Source organism: Dictyostelium purpureum (genome assembly GCF_000190715.1).
Source record: "Dictyostelium purpureum unplaced genomic scaffold DICPUscaffold_332, whole genome shotgun sequence".
NCBI classification, from domain to species: domain Eukaryota; phylum Evosea; class Eumycetozoa; order Dictyosteliales; family Dictyosteliaceae; genus Dictyostelium; species Dictyostelium purpureum.
The window spans coordinates 28,369-35,638 of NW_003519668.1; the positions used below are offsets into that span (position 1 = coordinate 28,369).

General features: G+C 21.2%; 8 protein-coding genes across 8 annotated transcripts; 2 read left to right on the forward strand and 6 right to left on the reverse strand.

Moving 5' to 3' along the window:
- Nucleotides 1-622: 622 nt before the first annotated feature.
- DICPUDRAFT_82915 (uncharacterized protein) lies at nt 623-1,130 on the reverse strand (the record flags this gene model as incomplete). The annotated part of the gene is made up of 2 exons (XM_003292252.1): nt 623-785; nt 862-1,130. The coding sequence occupies 2 exons, from the start codon at nt 1,128-1,130 to the stop codon at nt 623-625; spliced, it is 432 nt and encodes a 143-aa protein (XP_003292300.1).
- Nucleotides 1,131-1,342: 212 nt separating this feature from the next.
- On the reverse strand, nt 1,343-1,935 carry DICPUDRAFT_82916 (uncharacterized protein; the record flags this gene model as incomplete). The annotated part of the gene is made up of 2 exons (XM_003292253.1): nt 1,343-1,757; nt 1,835-1,935. 2 exons carry the CDS (start codon nt 1,933-1,935, stop codon nt 1,343-1,345), a joined length of 516 nt encoding a protein of 171 aa, XP_003292301.1.
- Nucleotides 1,936-2,201: 266 nt separating this feature from the next.
- Nucleotides 2,202-2,718, reverse strand: DICPUDRAFT_157001 (uncharacterized protein; the record flags this gene model as incomplete). The annotated part of the gene is made up of 2 exons (XM_003292254.1): nt 2,202-2,323; nt 2,397-2,718. 2 exons carry the CDS (start codon nt 2,716-2,718, stop codon nt 2,202-2,204), a joined length of 444 nt encoding a protein of 147 aa, XP_003292302.1.
- A 309-nt stretch (nt 2,719-3,027) lies between these two features.
- Nucleotides 3,028-3,498, reverse strand: DICPUDRAFT_50334 (uncharacterized protein; the record flags this gene model as incomplete). Its single annotated transcript, XM_003292255.1, has 2 exons — nt 3,028-3,351; nt 3,431-3,498. Coding segments are annotated over 2 exons (303 nt in total), but the record flags the coding sequence as incomplete, so codon positions are not given.
- A 295-nt stretch (nt 3,499-3,793) lies between these two features.
- DICPUDRAFT_40315 (uncharacterized protein) lies at nt 3,794-4,307 on the forward strand (the record flags this gene model as incomplete). Its single annotated transcript, XM_003292246.1, has 2 exons — nt 3,794-3,960; nt 4,034-4,307. 2 exons carry the CDS (start codon nt 3,794-3,796, stop codon nt 4,305-4,307), a joined length of 441 nt encoding a protein of 146 aa, XP_003292294.1.
- Nucleotides 4,308-4,516: 209 nt separating this feature from the next.
- Nucleotides 4,517-5,266, forward strand: DICPUDRAFT_157004 (uncharacterized protein; the record flags this gene model as incomplete). Its single annotated transcript, XM_003292247.1, has 2 exons — nt 4,517-4,918; nt 4,988-5,266. 2 exons carry the CDS (start codon nt 4,517-4,519, stop codon nt 5,264-5,266), a joined length of 681 nt encoding a protein of 226 aa, XP_003292295.1.
- A 15-nt stretch (nt 5,267-5,281) lies between these two features.
- On the reverse strand, nt 5,282-6,317 carry DICPUDRAFT_99293 (uncharacterized protein; the record flags this gene model as incomplete). The annotated part of the gene is made up of 3 exons (XM_003292256.1): nt 5,282-5,498; nt 5,564-5,960; nt 6,031-6,317. The coding sequence occupies 3 exons, from the start codon at nt 6,315-6,317 to the stop codon at nt 5,412-5,414; spliced, it is 771 nt and encodes a 256-aa protein (XP_003292304.1). The 3' UTR covers nt 5,282-5,411.
- A 368-nt stretch (nt 6,318-6,685) lies between these two features.
- On the reverse strand, nt 6,686-7,246 carry DICPUDRAFT_157006 (uncharacterized protein; the record flags this gene model as incomplete). The annotated part of the gene is made up of 1 exon (XM_003292257.1): nt 6,686-7,246. A coding segment is annotated over one exon (561 nt), but the record flags the coding sequence as incomplete, so codon positions are not given.
- Nucleotides 7,247-7,270: the final 24 nt, after the last annotated feature.

The following is a 7,270-nucleotide window of genomic DNA, read 5'->3' on the forward strand; positions in this document are numbered from 1 at the left end:
TACATAATGTAAAGTAATATTTCAAGAGGGACTGGACTTCATTCTGATTTTGATTGTCCACCCAAACACTGGCATTATTTCAAACCCATTAAGAAGAAAATAGGTATATTGATTCAGAATTTAATTAAATAAAATAAAAAAATAAAATATGATAATTTTAAAATAAAAAAATAATTATCTTTTCTTTCAATTTCTTTTTACCTCTTTTCTTTTCTTAATTTTTTATTTGAACTATTTTTAATTTAAATCATTTCTTTAAAATAATTAAATTTAAATATAATGATTAAAATAAAATTTCATAAGGAATTAATTTGATTAAAAAATAACAAAAAACCATTTATTTTTATCATATTTAAAACTAAATTAAGTAGTTTTAAATATCATAAATAAAAACCACATCCATTTATATTCTCATTATAATAGAACTTTTAAAAAAAAACATTTTAAATGATTAAATATAAATTTTATTTAATGGGTTTAATAAAAAAATATTAAATCATTTTAAAGTAATTACAACTTTTTAACTTGAAAATTTAGAATATTGGAACAAATTGCCCTCATACCCAGTAAATTGGTTGATCTAAGTTTTTGACAAACAAACACTTTTTTAAAAAGAAATATTTTATAAAGTTTGATCAATAGTATTGGGTTTTTTTTTATTTGGATTTAGTTTTCTTTCTCTTAAACCACAAGCATTACAAACATATTCTTTTTGAGAATTGGGTCCAATAATAGTTCTCCATTCAGAGGTGCTTTTTGATTTGCAAATAAAGCATTCATTGGGTCTATTTTTAATTTTAAAATTTATAATTTTAATATTTTATCTTTTTAAAAATTATATTAATATAATAAATAATATACCTTATTTTTTTAGGTCGACCTCTTTTTTTAGATTCCACCAATGGATGAGGTGAATTGCTTATATACATATCAAATGTTTGATTATGATTTGGAATTGATAAATAATTCTCTTTTATTTCATAGGTAGGGTAATAGTTATTTTCATTATAAAAATTATAATTAATATTTTTATTGTTTGTATTATGAATAAAATTGGGGTTTAAAAATAAGTTATTATTTATATTATGGTTGTAATTCAATAAAAATTCTATTCTGTTCTTTTTTTCCATTTTGGTTAAATTAAACAAAATAATTAAGTTCTTTAAAATATAAATAGATAAAAATTTTAATATAATATAAATAAACTATACCAGAATTTAAAAGAAGATAACTATTAATTGAAGGGGAAGTTATGAATTTAATAAAAAATTATTTAAAGATTAATTTTTTTTTTATTGATTTTATTTAATGGTTTAAAAATGAAAAAGATTGAAAGTTAATTTTATTGAGTGGTAATAAAATAAATTCCATTACTGAAATGGGAGACAGAGTTTTTATCGTCAATACTATTTAAAGCGTTTAAATTGATATTATTAGTTTGTGGATTATTATTATAATTTAAATTATTATTATTATTGTTATGAATATTATTTTTCATATTATTATTTAATATGTTATAGACATGATCGTATTGAATTTTTGAAACAAGATCCATATAGTTTTTTAAATTATTTGGATTTTGGGAAACTCTCATTAGTTTACCCAATGAAAATCCATATGTTGAGGGAATTTTCTTTATATTATATTTTTTTATTAATAAATGGTTGTAATTTATATCGCATGAAACAATATCCACAAAATTATTATTTACTTCATTATCGATCATATTTTCTAAAGTTTGGCATTTTTTATCAGATCTTTAAAAAAAAAATAAAAAATCCTCATTAGTATTATTTTATAGTTTTAGATGAATAAATAATATCAAAACACATACCCTATAACAAAATTAACTAAAATTGGTTTTTTATTAGATTTAATGGAGTTATACAGGGTATTTTTTGAAACTTTTGTAACATAATGTCTTATTTGTTGCATTTTTATTAATTATTAGTGAAAATATACAAAAATTATTTGAGTTATAAAAATAAACAAATAAATGATATAAAACAAATAAATTGAAAAAAAAAAAAATTAAAAATTAAAAAATTAAATTACTAATACGGGGGTAAATTAAAAAAAATAAATTAAAAATAAATTTAAAAAGTAACAAAAAAAAATGTAATTTTTTTTTTAAAGTTTTTTGTTTTATTTAAAAAAAAAAAAAATGGTTTTAATTGATTGATTTATTATTTCTTAAACATTTATTTATAGTGTGAGTCTTCTAATTTATTTAAAAATTCTTGAATATCTTTATTTGATAAGTTCTTTCCTTTTAATTCAGAGTTTATATTTCCTTTTGAGATTCCTAATATAGTTGGGAATTCTATATATTAAAAAAATATAGAGTTAAAAGGCTTTTAATATAATTTTAAAGTTTATTATTTTTTATTCCATACCTAAAACTTTAAATCTTTTTACAATATCATAGTCACGGTCAATATCAAGTTTGACTAAGGTTAAATTTCCTTTATGATTTTTTACTACATTTTCTAAATGAGGGTTATATCTTTTTATTGGTAGATCCCATGATGGTTGAAATTCTACTACTACAGGTACCTCTGAATTATCAATGACCCTCATCAAATCATACTTGTTATTAATATTGCTTGAATTGTTTACTTGCTTATTTACTTTATTTCCTCTTTTTTTATTGTTTTTAATTGATCGAAGGAAACCTGAGGTATTTTGATTATTAAAGAATTTATTATATTTAAACATAGCTATTTATATTTATAAAGTAGAATGAAGTGTTATTTAAATTAATTAGCTGTTAATAATATTATGGTTTATTATATATGATGGTTTTATAAAAATTATTAAAATACAAATATAAAAAAAAAAAAAAAGAAAAAATTAATTTTAAAAAATAAAATTTATTTAAATGTATGTTTACCACACATTCACACACTTATAAAATAATTCTTTTCACAAATTATTGTTTTTAATTTTTCTATCTATTTATAATTGTAGATAATAAATTGTCAAAAATAATACAAGATATATTTTTCAAAAATATACAAACTAAATGTTTCCTAATTTATTTTATTTTATTATAATTGTTATTATTATTATTTATTTATTTATTTATTTATTTATTTATTTTTAGTTTTTATTTCTTAATTTCTAAATTGTTCTAAATATTTTTCGATATGTTTTGGTGGGATAGCACCAGTGAATTGGAAAACTGGTACACCATCTTGAAAACCAATAACATGTGGGATACTTGAAACATTATATCTTTCAGCTAAATTTGGTTCTTGATCGATATTAACTTTAACTAAATTAATTTTACCATTTTCCTCGACTGTTTTTTTTAATGGTCCTTCTAATGCTCTGCATGGTGGACACCAACTAATATTTTATTTTATATTTAAAATTATGTTAATATGAAAATAAAGATATTGATATAGACTATTTCACTGATACCCACTCTGCATAAAAATCGACAACGGTTGGTTTTGGTGATTTTAAAACAACAGATTCGAATGTATCTTTGGTAACATTGGTGGTAAATGAACGTCTACCAACCATTAATGGTGCTGATTTGGTTACAAAAGTTAAAGTTTTTAACATTTTATAATATATATATGTTTATTATATGTGTATGGGTGTGTTTGAAGTTAAGTGAAAAAATAAAAAAAGTAATTGTGAATTTAAAAAAAAATAAAATAAAATATTTTTTTTTTAATTTTTTTTTTTTTAATTTTTTTTTATTTTTTTTAATTCCTTTTATATTTTTTATTTTTTTTATTATTTTTAAATTAATTAAATTTTTTTTATTCATATCTATTTAATGAAAGGATTCAATACAGGTCATGGTACATTTTATGTAAATAGAGAAACTACGTGTCCTTTCTTATTACGTGTTTTCGTTACAAAAGGAGGTTCATTCCATAATGTAAATGAATTTTCTGGAAGAAGTAAGGTTCCAGAAAATGATGAAATTCAATTATATACATGGTTTGTATTATTTATTTTTGATTTATTATTCTCTGCAAAAATTGAATTAATTTTTTATATTTTCCAAAAACAGGAGAAATGCAACTTTAAAAGAAATTTCAAATTTAATTAAAGAATCATTTGAAGAAGCAAGAAATAAAGATTCAAAATTTGAATTTGCATTTATATTCCCAGACCAAAAAGGAATTTTTCAAATTAAACCAATTGGAACAATTTATTCAAATAAAAAAACCGATGATGATTTTCTAACATTGCATGAATTATCATTCAATCACCAATATTTAGATGTAATTTTAACAATTCCCTCAGTTTCAAAAACAGCTCTATCACCAACATTATCAAATTAATAAATAAAATAAAATGTATATTAAAACAACTTTAAAATATAAAAAAAATAAATAACCATTTTTATATTCATAATCTATGACCTCTCTATTTTTTAAAGTTTTTTTTTTAATTTTTTTAATTTTTTTTTTATTTTTTTGTTTTTTTTATTTTAAATTTTGTAAATTAAATTTAAATATACAAATACATTATAATATAATTTTTCCAAAAAATGATATCAGATAAATATGAAAAAGAATCGGACGACAAAAAAGAAAGAAATACCTACAATAATCGGTCAAAATTTAATCCGAGAGAAAATCACACAAATAGTGACAGAGCGCCATATGTTGAAAGAGATGATAGAAATTATAGAGATAAAAGGTCGAATGAAAATGATAGATATAGAGGAAGGGTCGAAAAGACGAATTTTAATAGATTTCATAATAACAATAAACCAAATAAATTAAATTTTAATAAAAGAGGCAAAAGTGATTTGGATCAAGGTTTAGTTTGGAGGCATGATAGATTTAATAATAGTAATAAAAATAACAATGATAACGATAATTATAATAATAATAGTAGCAATAATAATTATTATTATAACAAAGTAAATAATAGCTATAAGAATAATGTATGGCAATTTTTTTTTTTTTTTTTTTTTTTTTTTTTTATAATTCTAATGTTTTTTTTTTTAATTTAGAATAACAGTGGTGATAGAAACAATAAATATTATAACAAAAGAAATGATGACTATAAGGGTAACAACAGAAGGGGGTATTTTGATTATAGCTATGGAGACTGTAATAAAAGAGGAGATCATAAAAACAATAACTACGAAGAAGATGGTGCCATTTACAGCGATGAAGATTTAAGGAAAGATGACAAAAAGAGTCCACAAATCAACTATGAAGATGAAAAAGAATACTCCCAAATGAAAGATGATAATGAAGATGATGAAGTTGAAGAAGGAGAAATTTAAATAAAGCTATATTTTGTATTCTAAAAAAAATTCTATTGGTTTCTAATCGTTCTTTATTGATAAAAAGAAAATGTATTAATTTTTTCTTTTTTTTTTTTGTTTTTTTTTTTATCTTGTATTTTTTTTTTTTGACATATCCTTTTTTCTAACTAAATAATATAAAAAATAATAATAAAAGACCAAGCGCAAACATTAATCTTGAAATAAATATTGAGTCTTCGTTTGATAAATTCTATAAAATATTGGTGTTAGTAAAATTATATATTTTTTTTAAAAAGAAAAATAAATAAAACCTACATTTCTCTGGTTATTCCCATTATTATTACTATTTGTTCCGCTATTATTTACATTGCCATTATTACCGTTGCTATAAAAATGCACACCAAATAACCCAGGGAATAATCCAAATCCTGCTGAAAATGAAGTACCTCCTCCGCCACCCTGTCCAACTCCACTGCTCATACCAAATGGAGAAAAGAAATCATTAAATCCACTATTATCTCTATTTCTTTGTCTTGGTTGCTCTGGTCTACCTGGGGGTCTTTGTGGTATATTTGTTGTTTTCTTTCTTGGATCCTCATTTGATCCACCACGACCATAAATAGGAATAACCTTACTTTCTGAAACTGGACTTTTACAAACTGGACATTGTTGGTTTGCATTACGTTGGAGCCATTGGAAAATACATGACCAACTATACAAAATAGAAAGAGAATTAGTTTATTTAAAGATAGATTTATTGTAAATGTAAAGACTATATTTACCAAAACAAATGGCCACACTGAGTTACAACTGGTTCGGATACTTCGTCAAAACATATGTTACATTCAAATGCTGAATTTTGTGGTGGAGGTGGGGTTTGTGCTGGTTTATTTATATTATTACTGTTTTGAGTTGTATCCACTGTTGATGATGATGATGATGATTGAGACTCTATTGTTGGTGAGTCTGGAATAGTATCTGTTGTGGTGGTAGTAGTGGTCGTTGTAGTTGTTGTAGGGCTATTATTTTTACTTCTTGGTGAATTACCTGAATTTGAAAAATAAGACATGTCTTATAACTTCACGCTATGCTATATGAACAAATTAAATATAAATTATAGTTTTATAAAAAAAAAAATTAAAAATAAAAAAAAACTGTTATTATTTGTGTAAAAAAAAAAGAATAAATAATAATCTTAGTTTTGATATTTTATTTTCTTTGTATTATTAATATAAAAAAAAAAAAAATAAAAAAAAAAATTTAAAAAAAAAAAAATAAAATTTAAATAAATTAAAAAATAAAAAATTTAAAAAAATAAAAATAATATTTATGTATACTTATTTAATATAAGTTTTTTATTTTAAATAAAATATCCTTAAAGAGTATTTTTTTTTTTTTTTATAGTTATAATTATAAAAAAAATTAAATAGGATTTATTTAAAAGAATGCATTTGTTAACACTAAATTTTCTTTAAATTCAATGAATGAAATATCTTTTTGGTTTACCACACAAAATTGAATTGGTATATTTGTGTTGTTTATTACATTAATTGAATTCAATCTTGATATGTCGTTCATTGAGGGTACTGCCAAACCAAATTTAGAAATTGATAAATAAAAATCGGGTAAGCCCGGATCAGTCTTTTTGAAATGTGGTGATGGTTTATATATATCATAATCAATAGCAAATCTATCTTTATCAATATTTATACTTTGAAATTCTTGATCTGATAAAATTGATTTTGTTTTGAATATTTTTAATTTTCTATTAATTGAGTTAAGTGTTGATCCTGGGTAAATCTCCTCTGGTATATTAACAAGTGATGTTATTTTTAATTTTTTATTGTTGTTGTTGTTATTATTATTATTGTTATTATTTTCTGTATCTTTTCTTTTATTATTTACATTTGGGCTATTCTCTTGATCATCCAATTCTAATATATTATATTTTTCTAAAATTGAACTATTTTCATTTAAAACTGATTTTAATAAATACTTCTTGTTTGGTTAAATAAAAGTATC